Source organism: Hyperolius riggenbachi, chromosome 3 (genome assembly GCF_040937935.1).
Source record: "Hyperolius riggenbachi isolate aHypRig1 chromosome 3, aHypRig1.pri, whole genome shotgun sequence".
Lineage (NCBI taxonomy): Eukaryota > Metazoa > Chordata > Amphibia > Anura > Hyperoliidae > Hyperolius > Hyperolius riggenbachi.
Genome location: NC_090648.1, coordinates 240,717,198 through 240,733,312, shown reverse-complemented (window position 1 = coordinate 240,733,312; position 16,115 = coordinate 240,717,198). Strand labels below are relative to the sequence as shown.

The 16,115-nt window shown below is 44.7% G+C and overlaps 1 protein-coding gene across 1 annotated transcript in view; it reads left to right on the top strand.

The window, feature by feature from the left end:
* The window catches only part of LOC137562284 (carboxypeptidase A1-like), a 33,333-nt gene extending 17,459 nt beyond the window's left edge, over window positions 1–15,874 (top strand). Inside the window, exons 7-11 of the mRNA XM_068273619.1 lie at window positions 7,000–7,110; window positions 9,125–9,215; window positions 14,125–14,324; window positions 15,437–15,521; window positions 15,677–15,874. Of these exons, the coding sequence (XP_068129720.1) occupies window positions 7,000–7,110; window positions 9,125–9,215; window positions 14,125–14,324; window positions 15,437–15,521; window positions 15,677–15,861 (672 nt within the window). The 3' untranslated portion in view covers window positions 15,862–15,874. The remainder of the gene's footprint in view (window positions 1–6,999; window positions 7,111–9,124; window positions 9,216–14,124; window positions 14,325–15,436; window positions 15,522–15,676) is intronic.
* Window positions 15,875–16,115: the final 241 nt, after the last annotated feature.

The following is a 16,115-nucleotide window of genomic DNA, read 5'->3' as shown; positions in this document are numbered from 1 at the left end:
ATGGGCAAACACTAACTAAATCATTTATACATAATTATTGTAAAAAATAAGCACTTTTTTCTATTACATTATTTTCACTGGAGTTCCTCTTTAAGATGCCCATACAATATAAAATATATTTTTTAATAAATTAGATATTAAATTCTCCATAAACATAAAATCCAATGAAATATATATATATTAAATATAATGGCTGTCTTGATTGGTGTTAAACATTCATTAGGGAAAGGCCAATCTTTTTGCCAATAGATGGGCATGAGAACAGTTTAGCTTTATACTGCATGGAGCAGAATAAAGCTGTTAAAGGTGGCAATGCAACCTATATTAGATCAGATTACTGCTGGGATTTGATCTAATAAGGAAAGGGGCAAGGAATGGACCAGTAAAGCTATGCTAAACTAAGCTATCAGTAGTTTCCGGATTTAGTGTATGACCAGTTTCAGTCTGCATTAGTCTGAACCAGAAAGAATATGCCCTAATGTTTACATAGAGATGATCAAATAGCAACTCAACTTTAGGTCCCTTTCACACTGGGTTTTTGTGTCATCCTCCATTGCAGTGGTTATTAGTCTCTATGACTGGCCGCACTACCTAGGGTGCCAAGCAGTATTGCTTGACACACAATTACTGGTACATTAGAGTCAATGGCACCGCAACAATCTATTTAGATTGTGGTGGTAGCGGTGTGGCGGACATACTCCACTCATTCAAAATTCAGTGCCATACTTCCTGTCCAGCAGGGACCACGTCACTGAGCAGGGAGGGAGCTAAGCAAATCACCCTGTCGGTTCTGTCTGTCGCAGGGTGTTTGAAATAGTAAATGGTGCGGAGCGACTCTTCTACTGCAGGACAATCACCCTGCACCATGGGCTTGATTCACTATCACGGTTGCGCTAGCGTTTCACGCTTGTTATAACGCGTGGTAAGGTGTTTGCGCGCAATTGCAAGTTTTTGCATGAAAATGGCGGCAAATTTTTGCGCGAAAATTTGCGATTGCGTGCAAAAACCGTTATGTGCGTTATAACACTCGCAAAACGCGACCGTGATATCAGTTATCACAGTTTAGTGAATCAAGCTCCATATGTGAAATTAGCCTTAACCTCCTGAGCGCTCGTCCATCACCGCCGGAGGCTGCCGCTCATGCCCTGGTGGGCTGATTTTCTTCAAATAAAGTGCAGCACACGCAGCCGGCACTTTGCCAGCCGCGTGTGCTGCCTGATCGCCGCCGCTCTGCGGCGATTCGCCGCGAGCAGCGGCGAAAGAGGGTCCCCCCAGCCGCCTGAGCCCTGCGCAGCCGGAACAAAAAGTTCCGGCCAGCGCTAAGGGCTGGATCGGAGGCGGCTGACGTCAGGACGTCGGCTGACGTCCATGACGTCACTCCGCTCGTCGCTATGGCGACGATCTAAGCAAAACAAGGAAGGCCGCTCATTGCGGCCTTCCTTGTTTATTCTGGGCGCCGGAGGCGATCGGAAGAACGCCTCCGGAGCGCCCTCTAGTGGGCTTTCATGCAGCCAACTTTCAGTTGGCTGCATGAAATAGTTTTTTTTTAATTTAAAAAAAACCCTCCCGCAGCCTCCCTGGCGATCTCAATAGAACGCCGGGGAGGTTAAAGGATAACTGAAGAGAGAGGTATATGGAGGCTGCCATGTTTATTTCCTTTTAAGCAATACCAGTTGCCTGGCTATCCTGCTGATCCTCTGCTTCTAATACTATAAGCCAAAGACCCTGAACAAGCATGCAGCAGATCAGGCGTTTCTGACATTATTGTCAGATCTGGCAAGATTAGCTGCATGCTTGATTTTGGTGTGATTCAGACACTACTGAAACCAAATAGATCAGCAGGGATGCCAGACAACTGACATCCCTGCTTAAAAGGAAATATATATGGCAGCCTCTATATCATTTCAGTTGTCCTTTAAAGAGACACTGAAGCGGAAAAAAAAAACTATGATATTATGATTTGTATGTGTAGTACAGCTAAGAAATAAAACATTAAGATCAGATACATCAGTCTAATTGTTCCAGTACAAGAAGAGTTAAGAAACTCCAGTTGTTATCTCTATACAAAAAAGCCATTATCTTTCCGACTTTCAAAGTCGTGGAGAGGGCTGTTTTCTGACTTTTATTATCTCAACTGTTACTAAACTAATTCCTTTTTCTCTGCTAGAGGAGAGGTCATTAGTTCACAGACTGCTCTGAAATAATCATTTTGAATGCTGAGTGTTGTGTAATCTGCACATATTAGAGAATGATGCAATGTTAGAAAAGACACTATATACCTGAAAATAAAAATATGAGAATATTTTCTTTGCTGCTAATCTTCTAGTAATTATTCATAGTACAGAACCAATTCATTATATCATATTTTTTTTTCGCTTCAGTGTCTCTTTAAATAAACTGCATATGAGCATATCCGTGATGCAAATTAAGTGTTCAAACTATCCTGGCTGCTTAATATACTTAAGTCAGTAATTTACTAAGAAAAACAAATAACAAAAATCCTATAAAAATACAAAGCGGGAACAATTGCAAACAGAATGCTATACAGCACAAATTAAAATAATCTCCTGTTTTCCCAATGAAATATGCAAAATGTGAATGATTCCTTCAGAAGAAATAGAGGTTGCAGAGAAGATGAACAGACTTAGAAATCTGGAGAGAGCAGTATAAGGAGGAGCTAAAGGATGCTAGGTACACCATACAATTTTCTGTTAGATTCTTCTGTTAGATGTACCTACAACATGGAAAAAAGCTATCTGGCAGGTAAATCTAAGAGAAAATCTAACAGAAAATTGTATGGTGTGTAAAGAGAGAGTTGGGATTGTAAACTGTTCTTTCAATCAACAGCTAGAAGTTCATAGTGCCCTAGGCCTGCTGTCATCTACCGCCCCCCCCCCCCCCCCCCCCCGCCACCACCACCACTACCAAAAAACATTCTGACCAACACTGACTATCGATCATTGGTTTGAATGGGCTCATTTCAGTTGTGCTGCTCTGCCTCCCTTTCAGCCAAGAATCAGAGGATGCTCTGTCTGCTCAATAATTCCTGCAATTTGTGCTCCTGCCCGAAAGTGCACAGCAGCCAATAGTGTTCTGGGAATGCATACTTGAGAAATGACGCTGATTAGGGTTGCCAGGTCGGCTGATGGAGAAAACCGGACAGGGGGTGGAGTTAGGGGCGGAGTCAGAAGCACACTTTTATGTAGAGTGGGGCTAAGCAATGGGCTTTTTAAAAAATGTTTTTTACAGTATTTATATCGCACTGACATCTTCTGCAGCACATTACAGAGTACATAGCCATGTCACTAACTGTCCTCACCAGTACATGCACATAAGAGACCACTTTTCACCAGTAAATGCACATAATAAGAGACCGCTTTTCACCAGTAAATGCACAAAAGAGACAGCTTTTCACCAGTAAATGCACAAAAGAGACAGCTTTTCACCACTAAATGCACATAATGACAAACAGCCAGTGTTCCCAGTATATGTAGCCAGGGATATATGTGCCCAGTATATGTAGCCAGGGGGTATATATGTCCCAGTATATGTAGGCAGGGGTGTAAATGTCCCAGTATACGTAGGCAGGGGTATATATGTCCCAGTATATGTAGCCAGGGGGTATATGTGCCCAGAATAGGTAGCCAGGGGGTATATGTGCCCAGAATAGGTAGCCAGGGGCTATATGTGCCCAGAATAGGTAGCCAGGGGCTATATGTGCCCAGAATAGGTAGCCAGGGGCTATATGTGCCCGGAATAGGTAGCCAGGGGCTATATGTGCCCGGAATAGGTAGCCAGGGGGTATATGTGCCCGGAATAGGTAGCCAGGGGGTTTATGTGCCCGGAATAGGTAGCCAGGGGGTATATGTGCCCGGAATAGGTAGCCAGGGGGTATATGTGCCCGGAATAGGTAGCCAGGGGCTATATGTGCCCAGAATAGGTAGCCAGGGGCTATATGTGCCCAGAATAGGTAGCCAGGGGCTATATGTGCCCAGAATAGGTAGCCAGGGGGTATATGTGCCCGGAATAGGTAGCCAGGGGCTATATGTGCCCAGAATAGGTAGCCAGGGGCGGGGGGAAGGGGGGCAATCTCCCCCCCTTCTTCCCTCACCTTAGGGTGCTGTCTCTCTCCCCCGCTGTCTCCTCCAATATTGATGTGCAGGCTGGCGGGTGGCTGCGGGCGGAACTTACCTCTGTGTCGCAGGCGCCAGAAGTTCGGGTCCCGCAGCCGCTGAGTTTCGACTCAAAAAAGATCCTGATCAAAGATCCGAATCATTCATGAGCCGGACAACACTATTCAGACTGATAGTGTTGTCCGCCTCATGAATGAGATTCTCAGCGGCTGCGGGACCCGAACTTCCGGCGCTGGAGCGACACAGAGGTAAGTTCCGCCTGCAGCCACTCGCCAGCCCTGCACATCATATTGGAGGAGACAGCGGGGGAGAGAGAGCACCCTAAGGTGAGGGAAGGGGGGGGAGATTGCCCCCCTTCTCCACCGCTGCTCCCAGCTCTCTCTCTGCTGCGCTGTTCTCCTCCTGCGCTGCGGGGGGGGGGCTCTAAATCCGGACAACTTAATTGTCCGGTTTAGCATGTTTTTTTACACTGGACACAGCGCACAAAAACCGGACTGTCCGGTGTAAAACCGGACACCTGGCAACCCTAACGCTGATATATGTACTTGTCAAGAATGCATAACACTATACTGGCGTTGGTTGCTGTGCACATCTGGGCAGGAGCAGAAAACTTGCGCAAGTCGCAAGTGGCCAGAGCATGCGCTGCTTCTTTGTCCTCTGTGCGACTGGCTGCAGTCATAGCCACATACAGGTGACAGGGAGCGTGAGTGGCCAGAGCATGCGCTGCTTCTTTGTCCTCTGTGAGACTGGCTGCAGTCAGAGCCACAAACAGGTGACAGGGAGCGTGAGTGGCCAGAGCATGCGCTGCTTCTTTGTCCTCTGTGAGACTGGCTGCAGTCGGAGCCACATACAGGTGGCAGGGAGCGCGAGTGGCCAGAGCATGCGCTGCTTCTTTGTCCTCTGTGAGACTGGCTGCAGTCGGAGCCACATACAGGTGGCAGGGAGCGCGAGTGGCAAGAGCATGCGCTGCTTCTTTGTCCTCTGTGCGACTGGCTGCAGTCATAGCCACATACAGGTGACAGGGAGCGTGAGTGGCCAGAGCATGCGCTGCTTCTTTGTCCTCTGTGCCACTGGCTGCAGTCATAGCCACATACAGGTGACAGGGAGCGTGAGTGGCCAGAGCATGCGCTGCTTCTTTGTCCTCTGTGAGACTGGCTGCAGTCAGAGCCACAAACAGGTGACAGGGAGCGTGAGTGGCCAGAGCATGCACTGCTTCTTTGTCCTTTGTGTGACTGGCTGCAGTCATAGCCACAAACAGGTGACAGGACAGCTCAATGGAGAGAAACAGAGAACAGGTAAGTAGCAAACATCCTGTCAATACCCACTGTGGATGTTGGGTTGTAATTAGAGCGGACCTGAACTCAGAACTTCCTCTCTGCTTCAAAAGATACACAATAACATAATAACCTTTAAAAAAACATTTCTTTGTTACAGCTGATACAAATCCTGCAATCAATCGGCAGTGTCTACTTCCTGCTTTCATGGAAGCAGACATATTGTTACCATCCTGTGCTTTCAAATTCGCTTAGATGTTGTGGCAGTCAGGGGACACAGGAGAGGTCAAATTACAACGTCAGATTAGACACAGATGAGGGGGAATTACAAGGTAGATTTTTCTCTGTTTTCCTTCTGTCCTGTGCAAGAGTTCAGCTCCACTTTAAAGCATCTGAATGATATTTATTTATATTTGAAAAATCTATGTATCTCTTTTGAATGTTGAAAGTACATATGGTGGTGTGCTCTAACATATTGGCAGTATACAGGAACAAAGTCTTAAGAAGGCTTATTCACAGAAAGATTACTTTTTTTCTTTTAAGCCAATAAATGGTATCATCCTCATTCAAAACTCTCTGCTTTCGCTGTGGCTAAAATGGTACAATGCTTTACTGCTACAGGAAAGGAGAAGGATGCCAAACTATACAGACTAGCATAGAGGTAGTAACAGCTCAGGTGACAGTGACAGTTTAGCAATGAAAGTAAAGCAAACAGCATTTTTATTCCTCTCATAGATGGTAGGAACAGAAAATGAGTCAGGAAAGAGTTAACTGAGACCACTGCTGGCTAGGAAGAAAAAAAAAAACCCTAAAGCCATAAATTTAAGTAGACTAGAGATAAGAAAGTGTAATTAACAGCTGCTGGGGTCAGTGTCAAAATTGTAAAGGAGAAAGTGAAGAAATGAGCAGGGTTCACTGATGTCTTTGAATGCCTGCATTAAAACTCAGCGGAACTTAGTTCTATCTGCTTTGTAATGTAAATCCCTGGTATTTCTCACATCAACTTGTATGATCATGATAAGAGGAATTGATCATCAGATGAGGTGACAGCAGATGTTGATTGAGAGAGAGACTTGCTGGAATTGGGGAACTCTGGAATTCAGCTATTAGTGCAGAGCAGGGCGCTGGCTGGCTGCGCTGCGGGACCAGAAGAGGTGATTAATTTTGACATATGACCTCTTCTCTCTCCAAGTCATGCCGCCCTTCTTATCTTATCTGATTTTATCGCCCTAGGCCGTGGCCTTTTGGCCTTTCCAGAAATCCGGCCCTGTCCATAGGAATCCCTCAATAAACATACTACATAAATACATAACCTCCAAGCGCTTTCTCTATCTCACTCGAATCATTATTTTATGTGAAATTATTTATGGTCTTGACTGAAGCTTATCACATATATTATTTTTATATTAAATTCTGAATATGAATAAACACATACCGTTATCTGTTATCTAGCACTTGGAAATATTATATTTATTTTAAAAAGATTGGGACGTCTAATTAAAAAAATAAAATAAATGTTATTATTATTAAACACCATGATCCCCTGTGGTAAAAAGTTATAATAACTATCTTAAATTCCTTTCTATAAACAGATTGTTACAGATTATGGTCGTGACGCATCTCTCACTGCCACCCTGAACAAAATGGATATCCTCTTGGAACTTGTCACCAACCCTGATGGCTTTGTCTACACACACACCAACGTAACTATTTTATTGCAAAGTCATTCTTGTCCAGTACTTGACTTCTATATTTTCTTTAATGTTTATGTATTTAGGATGTGGATTTGTAAGAAGTTGCTCCTTCTACGTTCCCTTGGTAGTCAATGTTCAACCCCTTTCAAGTGCAGAGTAATGCAGTGTGGGAGGTTTATTACCTGGTCCTGTGTTGGGCCTCCTTTTACATACAGGGGTGCATGTTATTAAGGCTCAGGTTAAAAAGGGCGCCAGATATAAACAATTTTAAAGTTATTGTTTAGTAAAACATACAGAACCTTTCCCTGATGGTGCCTAACCCTAAATCTCCCTGGTGATGCCTAACCCTAAGACCCTCCACTGGTGGTGCCTAACCATAAGACCCCCTCGGTGGTGCCAAACCATAAGACCCCCCTGCTAGTGCCTAACCATAAGACCCACTGGTGGTTTCTAACCCTAAGACCCATTGGTGGTGCCTAACCCTAAGACCCCCCTGGTGGTGCCTAACCCTAAGACCCCCCTGGTGGTGCCTAACCCTAAGACACCTCTTCTGGTGCCTAACCCTAAGACCACCCTGGTGGTGCCTAACCTTAATCTCTCATTTTGTTTGTGGAATAGAAATTTGTATATGATTGTGTTGGTTTTATTTAAAGGGAACCAGAGAGGAACGCGCAAAAAAAAAAAAAAAGCTTTTATACATACCTGGGGCTTCTTCCAGCCCCATAAGCCTGGATCGCTCCCACGCCGCCATTCTCCGCTTCCTGGATCGGCGGTACCGGGTCCCGTCACTTCCGGCGGACGCGGCCAATTGTCCGCATCACAGCGGCTCCCTCCATAACCGTACGCATGCGGCTGCGCAGTAGGCAGCCTCATGCGTACTTGTATAGAGGGAGCGCCGTGTGATGCGGACAATTGGCCGCGTCTGCCGGCCGACTGGCGGCCATGACTGGACCCGGTACCGGCGGATCCAGGCAACAAAGGACGGCGGCGTGGGAGCGATGCGTGCGTATTGGCCTGGAGGAAGCCCCAGGTATGTATAGTATCTTTTTCCTGGGGCCTCTGGTTCCCTTTAACATAGAATAACAAAAAAAAAAATTTGATCAAAATGTAAAAAACTGAAAGTTAAAGATAACAAGCGTTATATATGTTTTTTATTTTCGCAGCGCCCTTTTACAAACGATATAATTGTTTTAAATCAACGCTGCGCCCTTTTTATACACCTGGCACCAACAGAGAAAAGATTTGCATTGATGTGAATGAGGCGCCCTTTTTAACCTTTTGCCGACCGCGCCACGCCGATGGACGTGGCCGCGGCAGCAGCCCCAGGACCGCCTAACCCCAATTGGCCTGGGGCTCTGTTTTGCAGGAGATCGCTGCGCGCGCATCTCCTGTTTGGGGGGCGGAGCTCCGCCCCGCCTTCAGTCTCTGAGCGGCTATGAGGGGAGAGATCAGACCCCACCAACAGAGAGCTTTGTTGGTGGGGAGAAAAGGGGGGGGGGGGGGGAATCACTTGTGTGATGTTTTGTTAGCTGCGGCCCTGCAGCTAAGCCTTAGGGGGTTTAGCCCTGCAGTCCTCAAGAGGTTATTAGGCACCATAATTACAGTTATCGTCATACAGCTGCTCACTATTCCCCATCCTGGTCTTCAATATCATGTGGTATCATGTAACATGCAGGATGACCTGGGAGTAGAACAGGAAAGAATGAGAGCAGCATGGGAGAGCAGATGGGGTAGTTCATATATTTTTATAATTCCCCTCCCAGTTGAATTAATGAATTAAATATCTTCCAAAGCTCAAAAATAAATAGTCCACTTGTTTTTTTTTTTTTAAATACAGTAGCAATAACACCTGCACTTTGAATGTACATGGTGGGTTTAATAAAAAATTGGAAACATTTAATTATTTGTGGGGTATTAGTTTAAACAGACTGTGATTGTCTATTGCCGTGACTTAGATGAAGATCAGATCACATTTTATGACCAGTTTTATGCACAATTTAATGATCCATCTTCTCTGGTACAGGACCGTATGTGGCGCAAAACCAGGTCCCCCAACAGTGGCTCCACCTGTGTAGGAGCTGACCCCAACAGAAACTGGGATGCTGGCTTTGGAGGTAAAAGAGTTGAAAACAACATAACTACAAATCATGTGGTTCTGCATTTACAAGACCACTAAAGAGAACAAAGTAAGCCGCTAGAAATCTAACAGAACCAAAAGGTTTTGATCTAGTCCATCTCCTTATGGGGGATGCTCATGATTTTTTTGTTTGTTTTCAAAAGCATTCCATGAACTGCAGCTGCTCAGTCCATCTGCCAAAATAGTGTGCAAGTGTGTAGGGAGGCTGGTCGGTATCTAACTATTTTGGCAGTTAGACTTAGCAACTACCGTTCAGGAAATGCTTTTAAAAGCGGAAAAAAAACCCTGAGAATCCCCCATGAGGAGATGAACCAGTCCAAAACCTGTTGCTTCTGTCAGATTTTATCTGCTTACTTTTTTTTGCTGTAGTGGTCCTTTAAATGTACCCAAAGTTTTTCTTATATAATGAGACACAGAAGCATGTACCCTTCACAATTACATACTTCCTCTCTGTCTCCCTAGTGTCCGCAGTCCAACCCCCCCCCCCCCCCCCCTGAAAATGTTGACAAGCAGCTTGTCAGTATTGTGAAGCAGGAGGGGTGTCCTTAGCTGGAAGGGCATTCCTGCGCATACCCATTCCAGCCTCCGGAACACCCCTCCTGCACACTTGCTCCTGTGGCAGCAAGCGTCTCAGAAAGGGTGACAGGACCTTGTGAGCATGTGTCAAGCTCATGTAATCTCTCTCGCGCACGGTGCTTTGGAGTGTGCAGGGTCATGTCATTTTGCTTTTTATAGTATTTATAGTATATATATATATATATATATATATATATATATATATATATCTTAAAGAGGAACTCCAGTGAAAATAATGTAATAAAAAAAAAGAACAAAAGTGCTTCATTTTTACAATAATTATGTATAGATGATTTAGTCAGTGTTTGCCCATTGTAAAATCTTTTAAATCCCTGATTTACATTCTGACATTTATTACATGGTGACATTTTTACTGTTGGGTTGGCAGGTGATGTAGCTGCTGCATGCTTTTTTGGCAATTGGAAACAGCTGTAGACAGCTATTTGCCACAATGCAACAAGGTTCACAGACAGGAAACTGCCAGGAGTACCACGGTCCTCAGAGTTTCTTGTGGGAGGGGTTTCACTACAATATCAGTCATACAGCGCCCCCTGATGGTCTGTTTGTGAAAAGGAATAGATTTCTCGTGTAAAAGGGGGTATCAGCTACTGATTAGGGTAAACTTAAATTCTTGGTCGGAGTTTCTCTTTAAATGATCACAAGTAGGCAGTTAAAATCTGACAGGACCAACAGGTTTGGGGCCAGTCTATCCAGCAGTTGCAAAGTCTAACTGACAAAATAGTGTGCAAGTGAGTAGGGAAGCTGGCTGGTACCTTACGGCCCGTTCACACTGCACGCGTTTCCAGCCGCGTTTTGGAAACGCGTGCAGGTGGCCAAAACGCACGACATCAGACATTGCATAGAGTGCAATGTCTGATGTTCACACTGCATGCGTTCCGGACCTGTGCGGTCCGGGAACGCATGCTGCACGCAGATTTTGCAAAAACGCGTGGCTGTCCCATTCACTTTTCAGTGATGGGATCAGCCCGCAACGCACACAAACGCGGATGGCCATGCGTTCGTACGCGTTGCGGTCCGCACGCGTTCCGCACGCATGGCCATCCGCATTTCTGATCTGAACGGGCCCTTACTATTTTGGCATTAAACTGCTGTTTAGGAAATGCTGTTGAAAATAAAGAAAACCCTGTGGCAGGGAACACACTTGACTGTTTTCGTAGGCGTTTTCTGCACAGAAAAACTGAGAACTCATGTTAATCAATGGGCTAGTGCACACTTACTGTGTTGTTCGCACGCAGAAAAAAAACTGACATTTTGCATCATGACTCTGCACATTTTGGCAGTTTCCTCTATCATTTACATCAGCTGCTGTGAAAAAACGCGCACGTTTTCCTGCATGGAAACACACTTGGTGTGCAGAAAAAGTATGCAGAAAAACGCGCGCGGAAAACTGAAAGTCAAGTGTGTTCCCTGCCTGTGAATCCTCCATGAGGAGATGGACTGGCCCAAAACCTGTTGGTTCTGTCAGATTTTAACTGCCTACTTTTTTCACAATAGTAATCCTTTAACCTCCTGAGCGGTCTGGACGAGCTCAGCTCGTCCATCACCGCCGGAGGCTGCCGCTCAGGCCCTGCTGGGCCGATTTTTATCAAATAAAGTGCAGCACACGCAGCCGGCACTTTGCCAGCCACGTGTGCTGCCTGATCGCCGCCGCTCTGCGGCGATTCGCCGCGAGCAGCGGCGAAAGAGGGCCCCCCTAGCCGCCTGAGCCCTGCGCAGCCGGAACAAAAAGTTCCGGCCAGCGCTAAGGGCTGGATCGGAGGCGGCTGACGTCAGGACGTCGGCTGACGTCGATGACGTCACTCCGCTCGTCGCTATGGCGACGATATAAGCAAAACAAGGAAGGCCGCTCATTGCGGCCTTCCTTGTTTATTCTGGGCGCCGGAGGCGATCGGAAGATCGCCTCCGGAGCGCCCTCTAGTGGGCTTTCATGCAGCCAACTTTCAGTTGGCTGCATGAAATAGTTTTTTTTTTATTTAAAAAAAACCCTCCCGCAGCCACCCTGGCGATTTAATCAGAACGCCAGGGTGGTTAAAGTGGAACTCCGGTGAAAATGTTATAAAAAAAAGTGCTTCATTTTTACAATAATTATGTATAAATGATTTAATCAGTGTTTGCCCATTGTAAAATCTTTCCTCTCCCTGATTTACATTCTGACATCTATCACATGGTGACATTTTTACTGTTGGCAGCCTGGCAGGCGACGTAGCTGCTGATTGCTGTTTTGGCAGTAGGAAACAGCTGTAAACAGCTATTTCCCACAATGCAACAAGGTTCACAGACAGGAAACTGCCAGGAGTACCTCGGTCCTCAGAGCTTCTTGTGGGAGGGGTTTCAACACAATATCAGTCATACAGCGCCCCCTGATGGTCTGTTTGTGAAAAGGAATAGATTTTTAATGTAAAAGGGGGTATCAGCTACTAATTGGGATAAAGTTCAATTCTTGGTCGGAGTTTCTCTTGAAGAATAAGGGAGCATACCCCCTTTCCCACCTCCTGCATACTTGCTCATGTGGCAGCAAGTGTCTGAATATGCACCGAGTTCAGGTCTTCTCGTGCGCGGTGCTTTGGAGTCTGCTCCTCGAGACCAATTTTGAGGCTCTTTTCACACTGTGTCCATTGTGTTGTATCACAATGGACAATATTGCAGCACAACACAATTCAATTATATCCCAATGCAATAATATCACATTAACTGCAGTGTGTCGTGTTCCATCAGGGTAATGCACTGCATGCAGTGTGTTTACAGTACGACATGCACTTTTAGAGTGGCAATGAAGCATACCGTATATACTCGCAAGCAAGCCGAATTTTTGACCCCCAAAAAGTGGCCCAAAAGTGGGGGTCTCGGCTTGCTTGCGAGTCACGAAGAAGAGCGGGCAGCTGAGAGATCGGGTGCGGAGGTCGGAGATTATAGCTGCAGCTGCGAGAGCAGAACAGAGTGGATGGATGGCCACACAGGATAGAAGCACAGCAGGAGCGCTCTTCCGTGTTCATAATCTCGCGCTTCCAGCTGTGTCTGCACCTTGTACACCCATTGGCTATTACCAGCCAATGGGTGTACAAGGTGCAGACACAGCAGGAAGCGCGAGATTATGAACCCGGAAGAGCGCTCCTACTGTGTTTCTATTCTGTGTGGCCATCCATACGCTCTGTTCTCGCCGCGGACATCCAGCGGCTGCAGCTATACTCTAAAAGACTTTTGTGTGGCCATCCATCCGCTCTGCTCTCGTGGCTGCAGCTATAATCTCCGACCTCCGCACCCGATCTCTCAGCTGCCCGCTCTCCTTTGGCCCAATCACTGCCGCATCACCGCTGCACTCTGAGCCGCTCTCCTCAGCAGGTTAGTCCGCACTGCACACCCCTCACTGATTCTGGGTGGCCATTCATTGCTCCTGCTCTGCTCCCCCAGGGCTTCGGCTTGCATGAGGGTCATTAATTTTTTCATGTTTTGTTAGGTAAAAGTTGGGGGGTCGGCTTACATGCGGGTCGGCTTGCTTGCGAGTATATACGGTACTTTTATTGTACTGTATGCCTCACTGTATGGTTGCACCATAATGCTACCGTGCAATGCAACTTTTTGGTTCAGTTGCATTATCAAAACGCAACATGCACAGTGTGAAAGAAACCTCACATTTTCATATCTAGAGCTACTTTTTAGAAGTAAACATGAAGTGAAAAAAAATATATGATATAAATTAATGACCTGTAGAATCGACCTCCAGGAAATCCCGTTCTTTGAACGGGATTTCCTGATCGCAGATCGCCATAGGCGATTGAAGCGGGTGGGGGGATGCCACTGCACAGCGGCTATCATGTAGCGAGCCCTAGGCTCGCTACATGATTTGAAAAAAAAACCTAATAAAAAAAACCTGCTGCGCTGCCCCCTGGCGGTTTTAATAGACCGCCAGGAGGGTTAAATAGAACTCTCCTGGCATTCCATATTATTATTTTAGTAAAAAGAGATAAAAATCTAGGCTCAAACTTTATAGCCATATTTACTGTCACATACATTACTGCTGTACATTCAGCCATTCTAATGAATTTAGTTGTTGTTGTTTTTAGGAAGTATGCCAACAAATGTAACCATGTTTGTAGAGCAGTTTATTAACATTTAGCAAACATGCCATCCAAAGACTGAATTGTACAAATTCCTTTCTTTTAATTTCCAAGCCAAATATGACAAGCAGTAGTTTTAAGGGAGGTAAAAGTAATAATAGTAATAATAATAATAATAATAATAGTATTTTAAACAGAACAATGACAAACTTATGTATATGCATCACTTTTCAGGCGCTGGATCAAGCGCAAGCCCTTGTACCGAGACCTACAGAGGAACTTCTGCCCATTCTGAGCCTGAAGTCAGAGCCATTGTAAATTATGTGAAGAGCCATGGCAAAATCAAGGGATTTGTTTCAATCCACAGCTATTCTCAGATGCTCCTCTACCCCTATGGATACACCAGTATTAAAGCTGCTGATCAAGTTGAATTGGTATGTTCTTCAAGCCTTGGTTAAAGGGTACCTGATGTGATATGTAAAACGATAGATAGACATAGGTGCATACAATACTAGCCCTAGTAAGAAATCCTCTGAAGTTTTTTTTTCTTTTTTCCAGTATTGCAAGAGTTAAAAGACTTGCGTTCTCTTTCAGACTTATAAAGCAGAGTGTAGACTCTAAAGGTGCTTACACACATGCGACTATAGTCGTTTGAAACCGTCTTTCCCCGATCGTTTTAAATGACGATCGTTTAAAAAAAAAAAGCAGCCAACGACCATTAAGTCTAACAACGGAGGAGCTAGATCGTTAAAAATGAACAATCTAGCTTGGCGGATTTTTTCCAACGACGATTGTTTGCAAAAGTAGTACATCGTTGGAAAACGGTCGTTCGTACTAGGCTTGACATGCGCATTTCGCTATTTCTCCATGGAACTTTTGATTTTTATGCGCAAGCGCAATAGTTGCTTTACTTGATGTAAAGTTCATTCTAACGATCAGATCGTTACACACTTTTAAAAACGAACTTTACTTAGGTCGTTCCTTGGTCAATTAAAAGTTTGATCATCGTTCACAACGAACGATCGTTGTCGCATATGTGTACGTAGCTTGATGCCTGGTACACACCATAGAATTTCTCGGCCGATAGACGGGTCAAACCGATTATTTCCGACAGGTCCGATCTGATTCCTGATCATTTTTCTGATCACTTCTATGTAAAATTGATCAGAAAAACGATTGGATATTAGATCAGACCAGTCAAAAATATTCGCTTCAACCGGTCTATTTGATGGGAAAGTGCATGGTGTGCATCAGGCACAAAAATCAAGCCATTAAACTGAAAATAGGAAAATTATATTACTTTCCATGTTACGAATGTTCTATTTATTATTGGTACTACACATAGAATTATCTCAGAAATGTATTTTCACTTCAGATTTAAAAATATTCCTATTTTTCCATTAAATATATTTATTTTTGTCAAATATCACTGCTAGTAATGTACTTTTTTATGAGAAATATGTGTATTGAGTAAAACCCAACTGTAACAAACTTAGTGACATCTTCCTGAAGCACAATAAAAACATATTCCTTGTTTCCTACACAGCATGCCTTGGCTAAAACTGCAGTTGATGCATTGACTTCTCTCTATGGCACAAAATACACCTATGGATCTATCATTACTACCATCTGTAAGTATTTCATCAATATATGTACAGTGTTTCACAACTTCATGCTTTCTCATCTATTTGCCCATCTACCCATATCATATGGGAAATCCCTTGAAAATCTACTAAAACTTTAGCTGTCTTGAGTGCTCTCAGCAACTGCACGTTTTTATTTACAGACCAAGCCAGTGGTGGAACCGTAGACTGGACCTACAACCAAGGCATCAAGTACTCTTACACCTTTGAACTACGTGACACCGGCCGCTATGGATTTGCCCTTCCAGCTAACCAGATCATTCCTACCGCTGAGGAGACCTGGCTGGCCCTTACCAAGCTTATTGAGCATACCCGTGACAATATATAAAACAACTAGAGCCTGTGGCATGCAATAAAAATCTGATTGATTCTAAATGGACTTGCAATATCCTTGATTTAAAATAATAAATAATGCTTTACATGCCACACTGATATAAACCCCTCCATCGACTCAAAATACTTTACAGCACATGATGTACAAGTCCATAACCCCTCCCAATAGAAAATGAAGCATTTACTGTATCTTTTGGACTATAAGACTCACTTTTTCTCCCCAAAAAGTAGGGAAAAAAGCCACTGCAT